This window comes from Trichechus manatus, unplaced genomic scaffold (assembly GCF_000243295.1).
Source record: "Trichechus manatus latirostris isolate Lorelei unplaced genomic scaffold, TriManLat1.0 scaffold00178, whole genome shotgun sequence".
NCBI classification, from domain to species: Eukaryota; Metazoa; Chordata; class Mammalia; order Sirenia; family Trichechidae; genus Trichechus; species Trichechus manatus.
This window is the reverse complement of record NW_004444114.1, coordinates 998,622-1,015,275: the sequence shown is the minus strand read 5'-3', so window position 1 is coordinate 1,015,275 and position 16,654 is coordinate 998,622. Positions and strand designations below refer to the sequence as shown.

Genomic DNA, 16,654 nt, shown 5'->3' with positions numbered 1-16,654 from the left:
GGGGTTAACATATTTATAGCCTTTATCTCATGTTAAGGGCAGAAACTTATTGGGAAGAATGCCTGGTGGGGTTTCCATCCTATTTAAATTACTCTCTCTCTCTGTGTCTCTCTGCTTCTCTCTCTCAAGCAAAAGTGTTTAATACTAAGTTAACTACTCATGTAATAGGATTCCATGATTCTCACGAAGACTCCAAAACTTAAGGTAATATTCCAATATTACAGATGACGAAATTGAGATTCATATAACTTAACTAAGTTGATCAATGCCAAATGGTTAAAAAGTAGTAGACAGAATTGGAGCTCAAGTCTCCCTGAATCCAAAGCATGTTGTAGGAATCCAAAACAGAGTTTCATTGTATCACTAGAGACTATTCTGCAGCTTTAGAGTGAAAGAAGGGAAAACAGAGATGACCTTGATTAGTGACTGATGAGGATAGAGGCTTAAAATGACACTGGCTTCCAGAGCGGTCCATATAGTGAGTAAATGGCTTATCATAAAGTCCTATTTTAAAAAAAAAAGAAGAAGGCAAAGTTAAATGTATATTGGGACAATTGGAAAAGGGCCAGATACTAAGTTCAATATAATTTAATACACATAAATTGCATTAAGTTAGACACTGGGTAATTGCTATGACTGGTAGTTGAAATAAAGAAAATCATGTAGTTGAAAGTCAGCTTTAGTGAGATTGAGGAATGGAGATTGTATTACTTGAAAAAGTAGGCTTATTCATGAAAGTACTTAGAGTTGCAAATATTAGATGCTATGGAAATGAATCATCTTTTGGTGGCAAAAGACAGAAACCCTCTATACAAGTTTAGGTATAGTAGAGTTGTAGTGAAAGGCTTATGATGAAGATCACAGGCCCCTAGTACAGGAATTACAGCATGAGGACTAGAACTTCTGAAATATTCATTGATAATCTCACTAGGTAAATGTTTACATAGTTTGATTTTTCTTCTTGAAAATTAATTTTTTAATTTACAGTTAGTTCTAGAAAAGGGTCCCTCTTTTAACAAAACTTATTAAAAATATTTAGAATTGCTCTGAACTCTTCTAATTTTACAGTTTTGTGGTTGACCTCCAAAGGTTGTGCTAGTCTTTCTGCAGAATTCAGTACAATCTGTTCAGCATTTCCATCTAAATACTTCATTATATACTAAAAATATTGCTTGAATTATCTTGGATCATCAAGTTGAACATCCTTGTCTTTGTCATAGTAGAATTGTTCCTCACAGAGAGAGCCAACTCCCATCTGATTACTCTGGATCTGCATTTGAGTATAAAATTTAGAATCATCTTTTTCTAACTGCAACAGATTGTCCTCTGAATAGTCACCCCAATCTCTATCACTGAAGTACTCTCGTGTTCTTAGGGAACTGGTTTTATTTGGAAACTCTTGGAATAACGGTCCCTGGCACTTGGAACAGTGTTCAAAATATTCATTTCCTTCTCTTTCACATTGAAGGACAGGTTCATCACCATAGGATTGTAATGATTGTGTCTGGCTTATAACCTTACTCGAATCAGTGTCCTCAAGTGGACATACAAACTCCTCATTTGCCTCAGTGTCCATTGGGTTGGATTCCATGTTGTGCTCTTTGGAATCTTGTTGTGAGGGTCTTAAGTTTTCTCCTGTTACGATCTTGAGAGGACTATCTTTTTGAACTGTGTCTATTCCCTGAATGAATGGCTCATAATTACAAATGTCTGAGTCTCTTTCATGGCAGGCACGCTGATCAGGATGTGAGGGAACATCAGCAGAACATGGTGGTATTTGTGGTAAAATATCTACATTTGAAAACTCTAGGTCTCTCAGTGAACAATGCCATTCTGGTGCCTCTGACTGAGGAGCTATGACATAATCATAAATGAACATGCCTGGAATCTCCACACTCAAATGACTAGTGCTCAGGGATCTGGGCAACGTTAATGGTTCCTCAAATTTACTGGTGTTAGAAGCACTTTCCTGATAAGTCTCGCACAAACCAGAGTCAGGAGCAGAAATGAGAGGCTTTTCAAATGATGTTCCTGATTCTCACATTTCTCCCGAATGTTCTGGAAGGTGATGTTGTCTTCAAGACTCTCTAATGATCTAGTGTTGTCCATCCTTCCCCCTGCGTTCTCATTCTCTGGTGGCTCCCTGGCCCTATAGCTCTCCTCACCATATGTCTCGTCTTCAGTCATATTCTTTGTACCCTGTGAACTTACTGAACTTAGAGTAAATAAAGACCCTTCATCAGCATCGTAGTCGGTCTCCAACTCAACCTGAGTATCAGAAGGAACACAGTTCTGCTGTGGTTCCTTGTGGGCAGGAGGGACATCCACATCACTGCCTCATCTTGGAGGAAAGATGGATGGATCCGTATCTCCTGGATCACTGTATGTGACTGTGCTGTAGTAGGCTAAAGCCTCTTCCTCAGGACTCACCTCCTAGAGCATTTGCTGCTGAGTGCTCAGTAAATTAATACATGTGCTCATTTGCATTTCCTTAGAAAATTCCAGCTGAGAGCCTAGACCTCCTGAAGGTAACTGTTCAGCGGCCCCTCTTTCCTCATTCTCTCCAGTCCTCCAGGCATTGGTATGCATTTGCATTTTAGAGAGAGAAGCTGTCATTTCTCTTGAGACCAATGGGTTTAATTCATTAGAATCATTATGGATTGAACCAGAGATAGTTTGTAATCTGCTAGCTCCTGAAGAGAAGCTCATTGAATGCTCACCAAGAGAATCTTCCTGGGCCACAGTGTCATAATTTAACTCTCCGAGAATATCATTCCTATACATGTGATCCTGCGCTGCTGAAATTGGTTTGTTATTATCAGCATTTGGATGTCTGGGGAGAATGGAATGGGTTGCATTGCCATTTGGAAGCAGGCTATCATTTCTATTTCCTGCCCCAGTGTTGTTTCCACACTGTGTGGTGCTCTGCCAGCTGCCAGCCCCCTTTCTGCTGCTTCTAAGAGCCCTGTCATGAGTGACAGCAGTGTGTGGCCTTGGCATCACTGGGACAGAGTCCTGGTTCTCAAAGAGGTTTAGACCATGAAAATCTTGGTGTGGAAATGTGGTTGGGGGCTGTATGTTCCCTGCAGCTTCAATTTCATCATGGAAGCCCTCATTTGAATATGTATTTTTTGAACCCGGGCTTTTGTGCCAGCATCTTTGTTGCCACAGTCTGTCAATATAAGGCCTTGTCAAAGCCCCCAGGCAGAAAGCAACGAAGAATGTGATGAACACTGACAGGCAGACTGACAGGGTGAGGTCGTGGTAATCGTCTTCTCTTCTGCCAAGAGTTTGATCGTCCTGGGCATTTCCAACCCATCTTGGCAGACATCTCTGCTTCTAGTTGATATCAGACCTGACATGTTCCTTCTTCCACAAAGTGGAAAGGCTCACGGACATTGCTTCCTGGGACCTCTCTTCTTGGCTTGGTAGAAGTTTTTTCATACGATTCAGATGAATGCGAGGGAGGTGGGTCTTCCTGGAAATTCTGATTTTGGGAGTCCACCAGAATGCCTCCTTATTCCCTATAGACTTGTTGCAAATTTCGTTCCACTTTTTCCTCCAGGATTCAGAAATGAAATCTTGGAAGATTGTCATGCTATCATCACACTGCCATTGGTTGTCAGCCAAGTCAACCTCCAGACGGGGAAGTTCTAGAGCAATGACCATCATCAGTTGGATGGTGGTCAGAGCATTGCTGCTGAGGTCTACAACCTTTTGAGACTGAAGCAGGTTGGCTTCTTGTGTCCCTTGTCTTTTCAGCTTCTGCTTCTGTTTCCTGTGGCCTCTTGGCCCTCAGGCCTCATGCCCACGTTTGTCCTGCTGGGGCAAGTGTTCCAAAGCTCTGTAGCTCCACCAGTATAAGTGCCCAGAGGCACCCCACTCTGCCAGGAAGCCTCCTGCGCACAGGCACTCAGCTCTATCGCTCCGTGGGTTGGCTCCAGTGCCGTCTCGCACTGGTCTCCTGGTTCTGCTGCTGTTGGTTCTCTGCCGCTGCCGCTTCTCTGCTGCTGTAGGTTCTCTGCTGCTGCTGGTCCTCTGTCACTGCCGCACATCTATCCATTCACAGTTTCAAAACCGCTTCCACATTTTAGGTATCTGTTAGAGCAGCACCCCACTCTCTCGGTACCAAATTCTGTCTTAGTCGTCTAGCGCTGCCATAACGGATGGTTTTAACAAAGAAAAGTTTATTTCCTCACAGTCAAAGTAGGCTAAAAGTCCAAATTCAGGGCGTCAGCTTCAGGGGAAGACTTTTTCTCTCTGTCGGCCTTCTTCTCTTTGGTGTTCCCCTGGACTAGCAGCTTCTCTGCACAGAGACCCTGGTCCAAAGGGTGCGCTCTGCTCCCGGCACTGCTTTCTTGATGGTATGAGGTCCCACCCCATAGGTTGATTTTTTGCTATGTGTTCTCCCAATAGGAGCTCTGGTGGTGCAATGGTTAAGCGCTCACCTGCTAACCTAAAGGTCAGAGCGTCGAACCCATCCACCACACCACAGGAGAAAGATGCAGCAGTCTGCTTCTGCAGAGATTTACAGCCTTGGAAACCCTTTGGGGCAGTTCTACTCTGTCCTATACCAAAGAAACCAAACCAGTTACTGTCGAGTTGATTCCGACTCATAGCGACTCTATAGGACAGAGTAGAAACGACCCGATAAGGTTTCCAAGAAGCACCTGGTGGATTTGAAATGCCAACTTTTTGTTTAACAGCTTTAGCTCTTAACCACTACCCACTAGGCTTTCCACTCTGTCCTGTAGGATCACTACAAGTCAGAATTCAACTCGACGGCAATGTTGTTTTTTTTGGTTCTTCCAACATGGGCGTCTCTATTGTGGATTGTATTTAATACATTCAGATTCATTCCTTTGAGATAGAATGAGATTTCTGATTGGTGGGCTTTTATAAGTTGATAGAAATAAAAATCCATGAAGCAACTTGTCACCCATATAAAGGATTATAAGATATCTTCAAAGTATTTTTTACTGACAGTTGAATGGTAAAGGGATGTGGAGATGAAATACTTAGTAATAACTGCAAATTAAAGGAAGAGTCAGAGAGGATTAGTGCTGTCTCTTCAGAATGTATATGGGACTCCAATATATATGATGGGTTCAGCATTGTTTTCAGAAAGATCCTAAACTACTAAACTGAGTAAGAGATAAGAAATGAAACCTAAATGCATATATTTAATATTACTAACCTGTTATATTGCTTTAAAAAATTTAAGGCAGATTGTGCAAAAGATTAGAAAATGCACAGATTGGCAAGAGTAAATGTGTTCTTTTTTTGCATTCTCTACCTCCAAATATTCTAAGAGAACAGAAAATATATTTCTAGTCACAGTTGAGTATATTTTTAGGAGTGATTTTTCAGAACTTTAAAGAGACTTCAAAGAAATGTAAATATCATGCTCTTCTCTCTCTCATTCTCCCCTAAGGTCAGTTTCTTGGCAGTGTTCTTTTCAGTCAAGACAGTTGTCTTTGCCAGTATCTGTCTACTGGAAGACAATTGTGTGCTGGGAAGCTGCCTTTTCAATGAGAGATGTGTCTCTTCTGAAAATTGTCTTCTTGTATTTCCTCAGGTCTGAGAAACCAGTGGTCTAGCTGTCACTCCATATGCTATGCCATATGCAAATTTGACATGAAGCTGCATTGCAGGCAAGTTTGTTTCTTTAGGATATCACTTCAGGAGAGTTGGCAGGACAAAGGGATCACATCAACTGGTAGATCAGTTTCATACTCATGATATGGAGCCCACTGATCAATCATACTGTCCTCATAAAGGGTGAAGTGATTTGGGGATGGTCAATCAGAGTCTCAGGTATGATCCTTAAAAGCAAGTATTATTCTCCAGTAACTTTCACAAATTCTAACTTTTGTTAGAATTTCTGATTTCAAATATAAGGATCCTCTGATAAGACTGGGTAAATCATTTCACAACATTAGATAGCTATACAGTGAAACCTGTGAGAGCCAGAACTCAGTGGTACTGCTTTGTTTTCCCTGGTCTTGAAAGTTTTCTACCCTTGACAGAGTACAGGCTTACCATTTTTCTATTGCTTGTTTTAGTGGAAAATATTTTAGTTTTCCTTCTCTGACAGGTTTCTACCTTACCCAGGTTCCAGCTTTTATAGGTTTTACTGTAATTTGAAAGTGACTTTATTCACAATCTACTTGTTAGGCAAATTTGAGATGTCATTGGGGAGTTGTTCTTTTTTGGAAAGAATGAAACACAAGCTATTTTTCTGTAAAAAATAAATGGGAATGTATTTCAGAAATATTTGAAGAATTGTGCTCTTTTATCTTTACCAAAACACTTGTGGTACATCCATCTTGGGGTAATATTGAATGATATTAGAAGAAATGCAGAGAAGCAAATAGGAGGGAAAATTAAATGTATATTTTCCCTCTTTTAGTGCTTAAAGGAGTCATTAAAACAACTGAAAGCAGAGTGGAATTTCCAGAACATTTTCTGGTAGAGAGCTCATAACCTGGGCTATAAAATACAATGACTGCACAGAAAACAAAAGGAGCTTTCATTGTCTGACTCTCTGGGGCGCGTTCGAGACAAATTGATATATGATGATATAAAAAAAACTAACAAAAAAAAATACAGTTTTTTCCTTTTGCTGTGGGGATCTGGAGGTGGCGGGTCATTTGATTTCATGGGATACTAATTGAATAATGATGATTTTTATCATTTCTTCCTTTATTCTCTTAGGAGAATTTCTATTATAATGCATGTGTTTGAGCACCTGGCCTCAGACACATCTGAATCTGTTCACTGTGCTAACCAGGCATTTTGTTACAAAATCTTGGCAATGAATATCACATGTATGGAACACATTTTAGAGGTAGTGGTGCATGTTTAAAGTAGGATGAGGACAATGACAGTGATGTGTGTCCCTTAAGTTAGAAGAGGGAAGACGATGGCTGGGAAGGAGAGAGTTGGGTTTTTGTACACATTTCTACTCTAGGGACTACTTCTCAGTCTTGTAGGTACTGAAATTCAGTTTTTCTCAGCTCTACCAGAGCTTATAGGCTCTGTGGATTCAATGCTGACTAAACTCTCAAGGTACTAGTGATAAACTGCGATGTCAATATATTTGCAGTGGAATATCTGTCTGGCCTTCAGTGGCTTCTTCACTTTGTCCAGTGGGACTATTAGCAATTGTCACTGGGAAAATGTTTACCAGAGTTAAACTAGGCTGCTCAATAGTTTGGCCATCTAAGAGGGAGGTATTACAGTCTTGAAATACTTTTAATCCATTCAAATAAGTCAATGTCAATGTTACAAATACCACAGGTGAAACCTTTTAAATACAATATTGAGGAGCAGGAGTATTTCGGTTTGGAGCCTCTCTCCTCTTTCTCATTGTCATCAGTTAGCCTCAGCTCCTACCAAACCAGCTGCTGTGGAGTCGATTCCAACTCATGGAGACTCCATGTGTGTCAAGAAGAGAACTATGTTCCATAGGATTCTTAATGGCTAATTTTTTGGAAGTAAGTGGGCCTTTCTTCTGAGGTACCTGTGGGTGGACTCGAACTGCCAAGAGAGCTACTGATCTAATCAGTTCTGAGGTACACATTACCAGTAACAGCTCAGTCTATTTCAGATTACCTCTGAAGAGATGGACTGAATTCAATGGATGAAATTTAAGGTCCTGCAGGTGCAAACAACTGCAAGAATAGGTAAGGTGAGATTTTGCTCGTCAATGACACATAGTAAAATTACATAATTTTTTCCATCCCCCACAAAGAGTACATAGTGTGATTATGGTATAGATACATAATTTCTGGGGGGGGGGGATGGGTGGGTAGAGAATGGAGTATTCTCTTCTCTGTATTGGACAAACCATATTTTGAGTATTTTGCTCATTTCTAAGAGCTCCACTTATTTATTCAGTTATTCATGTATTCAAACATTAAAACCAAAAAAAGCCATTGCCGTTGAGTCGATTCCAACTCATAGTGACCCTCTAGGACAGAGTAGAACTGCCCCATAGGGTTTCCAAAGAGCATCTGGTGGATTCAAACTGCCAACCTTTTGGTTAGCAGCCATAACTCTTAACCACTATGCCACCAGGGTTTCCCTTCAAACATTAAGCACGTATTATCAGCTTTAGGAAATGCAGAATTAAAGTTTAGTTTATACCAAAGATCTCACATGTTAATAAGAAGGAAATACAAAATAATGATGTTAATACTAATAATATCTACCATTTACTTATTGGTACTTTGTGTCATGACCCGTCTACATGTTTTCTATAGCTCATTTAACCTCATAACATCATACTAGCAAGTATTATTATCCCCATTGTACAAATGAGGAAGCTGAGTCTCAAAGTTTCGTAACTTGCCCAAGGTTACACAGCTAATAAATGATAACGTCTGTATGTTACTTCCTGCCTGTTGATTCTGAAGATTGTACTCTTATTCACTGTTAGACATTTAGAGAAAATTAAAATACAGTGCTATGTAAAAGATATGAAAAAGACGCCTTGCAAGAAAAAGACGGCAGAAGCGGGTCCCTTGAGGGAATTTTTCAAACAAGAGATACTGCATGAATTGAAGCTTTGAAGTGTCTTAGGCCAGAAGATAAGACAGAGACAAAGAGCAGGGGAAAGACAGTCTAACTCTTTAAAAAAAATTACAAATAGTTCTGTACTGCTGAACTATAAGGGAAAGTAAAAGATAAAAAACTGGGGTTTGGCAAAAGCTGGAATCCAGAAATCTTATGATTTCATAAGCCTTGAAATTGTCCAATTAACAGTGAGGAGCCACTAAAGAATTTTAAAGCAGGGGAAATATATATTATGTGTTTAAATATGTGTCAACACCTAAAATCAAATTACCTTCCACTTGCCCAGTGAGAAGATAAGAAAGAAAGAAAAAAAAAAGATATCTATTTTTAAAATATTTTTCCGTCTTTTGGCAAACTTGGTACATTTTTATTAATTTACACACACACATACTATCAAATTATATAAAATAATTAATGTAGGACTATTCCTTTTTCCACTCTCAGATTTCACAACACTGTATCTTTGGCATTGATATTGTCTGGATCACATGAGATAATTTTGAGTCTGCTAACATACTTTTCCAGAACACCTCACCTCCACTTTTTAAAAGTTTTTTGAGATATTACATATTGTGAATCATATTTCAAGCTGTCATTGGAAATTATATTCCAAGCTGCAAGAACACAGTTTTTAAAATAATTTATCCTATAGGATAGGATTGGAAATATAACTCAGTCTCTCCAGAACTGACATACTTACTTACTATATTACTTTTATAAGTAATCATAAACTGACCTGTGCACAATGACATCAAATACTTGCACCCGTAAGCTCAAAACTTCAGGAGATATTACTAAATCCACCTTTTTATTGAGTACCTACTGTGTGCTTCACATTTTAGAGATTTCTCGATATGTACATTTTTCTCTCTAAGAAAATTATGTCTTCTTAGAACCTAGGCTGCATCTAATGGAGATTCTAACATATAGAATGTAGTTGATAAATCTTTTTAAATTGAACAAATGATTATAATTATACTATTAAGAGTTATCTTTTAAAATATTAATTTATTTTAATTGCATACTCTTATACTCACTTGTCATTATGTACTATTGCAAGGGAACAGGATATAGTGTACCAGAGTTCCCCAGTTTTATATCTATGGCAACACTTGGTTTTGTCAAAATTTACCAAATGACTCTGGGTTATTTAATAAGTATGAAATAGTGTCTCTCTATTGCTTTAATACATAATAGCCTGAATTTAGTAATATTGGGCATATTTTTCTGTGTTACCTGGCAATTTGAGTTGTTCCCCAAATTTCCTGTGACTTTCTTATTCATGAAGGATCCCTGGTGGTGCAGTGGTTAAAGCGTTGGGCTGCTAACCAAAAGGTCGGCAGTTTGAACCCACCAGCTGCTCAGTGGGAGAAAGATGTGGTGGTCTGCTTCCATAAAGATTACAGCCTTGGAAAGCTTATAGGGCAGTTCTACTCTGACATATAGGGTCACTGTGAGACAGAATCAACTCGACAACAGTGGTTTGATTTTTCTTATTCATGTTCTTTACTTATGTTGCCATTTTAGTTTTTTCCTTTTATCATTTATTTTTTGTAATATTCCATATACTTTGGATTCTAATTCTTTGCCAGTTATATGTTTGAAATATGTCATCTTAGGCTGTGATTTCTCTTTGCACATTGGTCACCCTGTCTGCGGAGCGTACAAAAGGGGCTTTACACTTCAGTGCAGTCAAATACGTAGAATGTTTTTCTTCAAAGTTCCATAAACATTTCAATTAACTCATCAATTGCTAAAATGTGATCATATGAATACATATGGACAGAAAAAGGAGTGAAAAAGAACTATCAAGTATATTATAGACTGAATGTGAAGAATTCTAGATAATGCTGACAAAAAGGGGATAATATATTTAATGGGGAAATCACGGGATGGTTTAAATTGTTTTAAGGAAACAAGCTATATAAGTTCAAGATATTATTAAACAGAAGGAAAAAAATATAATACGTAATGCAGAGTGCACACATTAGTCATCCTTTAGTTTTATACGTTAGGTATTGGGGTTCTTGGTAGTTTAAATGTCAGATATTTTCTTTGATGTTCTTTGACATTTTCTATAAACCTAGAATCCAATTCTTTTTTAACAGAACAAACTTAGATTGTGAAATGTCACTTGCTATTACTTTTTTGAAATACATGACTGAATATAGAGTGTATCACTGTGGTGGTGTATGTAATACTGCAAAGGATACTTGCAAAACGCCTAGCCTTAAGAGCTTATTAATTCTCCTGGTACCTAGGTAAAAGTAGTGGCATTTATTAAAATTCATTTCTTATACAGAGAAAAATTAAAGAACAAAGAGTTTGTAGTGTCACTGAGTAAAAGCAAATTTGACCAGATCGTAGTGTAATTACTATTGCTACGTTAAATGAAAATAGATTTTCTCCTTCACCCCCGCTCTAATAAGAGAGCCTTTTATCTAGGCTACTGAATTCATAATGTCTTTATAAGAGTTACCTCTTCTGATTCTCAAAGTTTTTGAGGCTGGCTGTATAATAATCATTATTCCCATCTTAGAGAAGATAAAGCTGAGGCTAAAATAGTGACTTTTTAGTAATTTAGTAAAAGCTCAGTTAGCTTTTATCTGGTCACATCCAGAATTAGTACGCAGATGTTTGGAATTCTGGTCTTCGTTTTTTTTCTTCTACCTATCTAGGTACCTGACCCCTGTGTAGGGTCTGTGGTGCTCTTAAATGCACACATTCCTATGTTCAACACACCAGCCTGGTATAGATGTTAGCACTGATCAATGGATGGATGGAATTTATATTAAAATGTGTAAACATCTGGCACTCTTTCCTTCAAAAGGTGAAGTCAGAATTCCCCTCCACTTGAATAGGTGCCTGTCTTAATTACTTATTTCTTACTAATAGATGTGGCAGAAGTGACATTGCATGACTTTCCAACCTAGGACTCAAAAGGCGATACATCTTCCTCTTGTCTCTCTCTCAGGGCACTTGTATTGGAACCCAGTTGCCAAGATGTAAGGAAAGCCTCTGTCTAGAGCTCTGGCCACAGCCCCAGGTGACAGGTTTCTACCTTACCCAAGCTGACAGCATCAAATGCGCACACATATGTGAGAAAATCTTCAAATGATTCCAGCCTCCCAACCTTCGAACTACTCCAGCTGATGCTGTGCAGAGCACAGACAAGCTGTCCCCGCCAAACTCAACCCAGATCATAGATGAGTGAGCAAAATGAAAGCCATCATTGTTTTCAGCTACTAAGTTTCGTGGTGGCTTGGATACAGCAAATATAAGTGAAACAGATGGATTCATTCCACCTACATTTTTGAACACTCACTGTGTGCTGACACTGTGCTTGGTGGTACAGCTGAAAAGAGGATACCAAGAAGGAAGCAAACCAACTTTTGCAGCTACATACTTTGAGCTAGGCAATGTGACTTGTGTTGCCTTACATGTATTATACCAGATAATTCTCAAGACAACCAGTAAAGAAGCTATTACTATTATCTTCATTTGGCAGAGGAGAAATTGGGAGCAGTGCTTGAATCATTAAACTGGTAAATAATACAACTAAGATATAAACCTAGTTTTTAAAGCTCAGAGATCAGGCTTGTTCTTTCTCTCTGCCAAAGGAGAATTAAGAAGTGGTTGTTGAATCTGAAGCTCTTACAGTTGGGGTATGTTTATAATTAATCATTAAGCAATGTAACAAACGCTATAATAGAGAGAGGTGCACAGTGCTTCAGTAGCACAGAGGATACAAAATCCTTTATTCTGACCTCCCTTCCAGAATGAATGGAGATTTCTTCATTACTTTACAAGACTTAATAGTCACTTCAGTCTTAAAAGAGGTTTGGGAGGAGAATGAGGAGAAAGAATGAATGAGAAGATCACTCAGATCAGAGGGAACAATGTTGGCTAGTCATAGCCATACAAAAAAGGTCTGGGGATTGTTGGGGAAAGACAAGAGTTTGGACTGGTGTGAAGACGGGAAGGAATGACCAGAGACAAAATTGAAATAAGAGAAAAGAATCACAGAAAAAGTTGTAAACAGCCTTGTTTCTCATACCAAGGACATTGAAGTTTATTGTAGAATCAACAGGGACCTGGGGAACTTTAAAACATGGGAGTGCTTGACCAATCTAAAAAGGACAGCTCTAGTTGCTGTGCAGAGATATAATTTCAGTGAGTAAACCAATTAGGAACTATTGTAATAATCTTTATTAGAAATGAGGAGGCAAATAGTTGGGATGAAGAGAGAAGTGATTCTAGAGAGATTTAAGACAACAGTCTTGAATTATTTTGTATATGATTTGGATGGTTAGTCATTGACACTGGATATAGTGTGGATAGTGAGACCTTGATTCCAGGAAGAGGGTAGAAGAAGGTGTAAGAGGGAAATCAAGTTCACATTTCAAATTGTTGAGTGAGGAACATTCCCAAAAGAGATGCTCAATAGAAAACCAAAATTTAATTCTAGAGGTTAGCAAAAAGTCAGAGCCGAAAGGTGGGTATTTGGGAGTCAGTGGAAGAAGAGACGGGGAAGAAATGAGAATGAATGAAATGGCCTAGTGAATGCTAAGAGAAGAGGGCAGAGAATGTAAACTTGGTGCGTGCAGTATCAGATGACTATTTAGGGGGCACATTTTAGAATATGAGCCTTTGAAAAAGAATGAGAAATACGTGTTAGAAACGGTAAGGAGACACAGCAGAGGATAGGACATAGAGAGGTAGTATGAATGCCAAAAATGACTGGTTTTTTGTTTCTTTTTTATGCTTAGGATATAAATGTGGAAGTAAAGTTGTAGGAATAGAGTGGGAGCTGGAACAGGTTGACTAACGTTGGACTTGATGCTGCAAAAGGTAAAGAAAAAGTTTCAAGAACAAGAGGCTACTTTTGGTTAAGTTCGTGCAACTTAGCACCACCAAAACATAACCTATCCCCTCTCTCTTAAACGTTTCAAATATTACTGTTTGAACTTAGGAGAGGTAGGTAGGAGGGGGTGAGCAGATAGTGTCAAAAGGCCTGATTCAGTGACGTTTAAGAGAAAATGGGAAACAAAGAAATGCTGACAACATATACAGATAACACTTTAAAGAAGTTTGCTGAAAAGAGGAAGAAATACAGGGCAGTAGTTCAAAAGAGATATGGAGTTAAGAATATTTTAAATTACAATTTATTCTAATAAGGGTTGTATCATGTTATTTTTTATTTTATTATCTGTATGTATATGTATATATAAGTATATCTATTTATATATGTATATATAAGTATGGAAAGCAACTGGTCTACTGGTTCATCATAATATGCTTAATATTGATTCTACCAAACATTGAAATATAAGTATATGAGAAGGATTGTATATAGGAAAGCTAAATTCTCCATTACTGTAGTGAAAGCAAATAGATACTGCCTAAATGTTTATTTGAATATTATTTAAATCTTAAGTTTGGAGGGGACAGCTTGTCTGTGCTCAACACAGCAATTTGCCTACTAGCTAACATTTATTTGTAACCGCAAAATCAATTACAGGCACAGAATATTTTATAATCTCTTTCTGTGGTTAAAATACAATTATGTGTACATGTGTTTCCCATTATGTGCTATGAAATACATCAGTCAATGAGAAAGGCAGTTATAAACTCTAGTAAAAATGAAAAAGTTGTACAAGGAAAGACATGCAATTTAGTACAGTACTGGTCCCGGAAGTAATTAGTCCCAGGTGGTGCCAATAGTGTTGTGTATATACATAAACATTTATAGAGTTAATCTTCATTATTCATCGATTCCACATTCATGAATTTGCCTGCTTGATAAGTTTGTTTGCAAGTCCAAAATCAATATAGTACTTTCACGGAGACTTCCAGTGTTGTTCGCAGGCATGCGAATGTGAAGGGTGACAAAAAAACTTGAGTTGCCCAACATGCACATTCCTGGCTCAGGTCAAACAAAGCTGGTTCAATATTCACTAGTTCAGTGTTCTCTGAGACTTTATAGAACATAATTACTACGAATAATGATAATAGAATATATATGTTTTATGTGCAGCTAATACCTGTCTGTGTCACTAGAGGTTTGCATGTTGCTATGATGCTGAGCAAGTTTCAATGAAGCTTCCAGCTAAAGAAGGACTAGGAAGAAAAGCCTGGTGATTTAATTCCAAACATCAGCAAATGAAAACCCTATGGATCACGACGGTCTTATCCATGTCTGCAGCGTTTCCTATTGCATTCCTGTTGTACGTGGGGTCACTAAGAGTCGGGGGACAACTCCACAGCAGCTAACAACAACAACGACAACAAATGGATAGGTATAGATAGGTCGATAAATAGGTAGAGAGATGAGAGATATTATATTAGATGAAAATGAGAAATTGAGTGGGAAAATTGATATGTGTGAGAGGATAGAATTGCTGCAGTGACAGAAGAACAAATGTGTACACAGCAGGTAAATATGGTGGCAGAACTATGTGGAAATTATCTTCTATTTGCTCTATTTTCTCAGTGAAAAATTGAAATCAGTGTAATAGCTGAAGTGAAAATGGGGACTGGTGATGTTAGAGATTTGAAGAGAGAGCAGAAAGGATGAAATAGCAAGGGCGTGTCTTAGGCTGGGTTCCCTAGAGAAGCAAAATTAGTAAAATATGTGAATATATACATATATATATATATGTATATATATATATAGAGAGAGATTTATATCAAGGAAATGTATCATGAAATTGTAGAGGCTGGAATGTCCCAATACTGTGGATCAGGATAGAGGCCTTTCCTGATTCACATAGCTGCAGGGGCTGGTAAATTCAAAATTGACAGGTCATACAGCAGGGCTCTCGTTTACAGTCTGTGAAGATCGACGAATCCCAGGCAGGTAAGACAGCAGGTAAGCTGCTAGCTCAAGTCCCAAAAACTGGAGGTCAGACGAACAAGAGGCAGCTTTAGTATCCAGAGCAAGCAAAAGTGCATGAGCCTTGCCAGGGAGTCCACTTACATTCGATGCAGGCCACACCCCCAAGGAAACTGCCTTTCAGCTAATTGACTCCTCACAGCAGATCCCATCATGGAGGTGATCACATTATATCAAATCTCTTCATGGGGCAGTTCTACTCCCTTCAGGGTTGCTATGAGTCGGAATTCGACTCCACAGCAATGGATCTGGTTCTTTGGTTTAGGTTTTAATTAAAACAAGAACGTGTTCTTGAGCATGAAAATGTAGGGGACTCTGATGATTGGCCATAAACTTTAGCAAGTACTTTGGATCTATTTTAAGTTTGATTAGAAGATACACAGATTCATGTGGAATGAGAGTTCTGGTGATAAAGGATGATCAAGAAATGAGAGATTTTAAAGTAAGCAGGGATGAAGAAAAGAATTAATTTAGGACTGACAGTCTCCACGCAGACTATCTTGTGAGGATATGAATATTGCTGGGGAGAAAGAGGCACGGGTCTTTCAGGCGCAGTTAGAGCCCTAGTTTTCCATCCTCACTGCTGCTATTGGTGGTGTGATGGGGGAGAAGCAGATGCTGTGGTGCTTCACTCATTTCTTCTTCGCACACACTGTTTCCCAGCTTACTGACCTAACAGCTTTCTACTGTGATGCATTGTTTGAATGGTTCCTCTGACTACTGGTCCTGTGTGAGGCATGTTGGAAGTTATGGGAAATTAATGCTCCTAGGAGCATCCTTGCCGTAACTGATGCCTTTGAATTATGGTGTTGGCAAAGCATATTGAATATACCATGGACTGCCAGAAGAACAAAAAAATCTGTCTTGGAAGAAGTACAGTCAGAATGCTCCTTAGAAGTGAGAATGGTGAGACTTTGTTTCAAGTACTTTGGACATGTTATCAGGAGGGACCAGTCGCTGGAGAAGGACATCATGCTTGGTAAAGCAGGTCAGCAAAACAGAGGAAGACCCTCAACAGGATGGATTGACAAAGTGGCTGCAATGATAGGCTCAAGCATAACAACAATTGTGAGAATGGTCCAGGACCAGGCAGTGTTTTGTTCTTTTGTACATAGGGTCACTATAAGCAGGAACTGACTCGACAGCACCTAACAACAACAATGGGAGCATCCTTGAACC

General features: G+C 38.7%; 1 protein-coding gene across 1 annotated transcript; it reads right to left on the bottom strand.

The window, feature by feature from the left end:
* Positions 1-1,177: 1,177 nt before the first annotated feature.
* Positions 1,178-11,880, bottom strand: LOC101347708 (leucine-rich repeat-containing protein 66-like). Its single transcript, XM_012558627.1, is given in 3 exon segments — positions 1,178-2,022; positions 2,025-3,714; positions 11,647-11,880. Coding segments are annotated over 3 exon segments (2,769 nt in total).
* Positions 11,881-16,654: the final 4,774 nt, after the last annotated feature.